Raw genomic sequence first — 697 nt, forward strand, 5'->3', positions numbered from 1 at the left:
CCCCCAGAAAAAGACCAGGGGGCACTCCAGTTCCCCCCCCCAAGTTCATTGCCAGGGAAGCAGAGCCTTGTAAAGAACCACCCCACCACCACCACCACCCCCAGGCAGCACCACAGAAAAGAAGGGATGCTGCAGCTTGAGACAGTCCCTCTGCTGATGCTCCTGGCTTGGCTTTCCTTACGTTACCTGCATTTCCATCTGTGGCACCGAGGGTGGCACCGTGACTGTTACTGCTCTGGGCTTCCAGGCCAGCCCCGGTTTCTCTTTGCAGGGAACCAGGACTGTTGGGGTAGCTTGCTTCAGCCATCTGGCCTACTCTTCTACACTGCAGCCCCCCAGCCACTCCCTGGCACCCCCCTGGGGCTCCACAGGGCACTCCCTACGCTGAGCTGCCCCTGGCACAGAAACCACACACAGGCTGAAGCTGGCATTTCATTTCCCTGGCCTGGCCTGGGAACACTGTGTGAGCTGCACACTGTCCCACCCTCCCTGGATCTGATTGGTGAGGGCCATGGCTCTCTGCTTCCTGCTTCTAGTTAAGGTGGTTTGGGTGGCAACACTGAACCAGAGCAGGGAAGCAATTCCTCCTTTGCAAGGGAAACAGGCTGGCTTCTCTCCCCCGGAAAGGGCAGACTTCCAGAAGCTGAACTAGCCTGTCATTCTCAGGAGCATGCCCACATCCCAAACAGAGGAGTCT

At 58.4% G+C, this 697-nt stretch overlaps 1 protein-coding gene across 1 annotated transcript in view; it reads right to left on the bottom strand.

Moving 5' to 3' along the window:
• ASB1 (ankyrin repeat and SOCS box containing 1) overlaps window positions 1-494 on the bottom strand; it is an 18005-nt gene extending 17511 nt beyond the window's left edge. The window contains exon 1 of the mRNA XM_034786221.1: window positions 187-494. Within this exon, the coding sequence (XP_034642112.1) occupies window positions 187-307 (121 nt within the window). The 5' untranslated portion in view covers window positions 308-494. The remainder of the gene's footprint in view (window positions 1-186) is intronic.
• Between the last annotated feature and the right edge of the window lie 203 nt (window positions 495-697).

Source organism: Trachemys scripta, chromosome 11 (assembly GCF_013100865.1).
Source record: "Trachemys scripta elegans isolate TJP31775 chromosome 11, CAS_Tse_1.0, whole genome shotgun sequence".
NCBI lineage: Eukaryota > Metazoa > Chordata > Testudines > Emydidae > Trachemys > Trachemys scripta.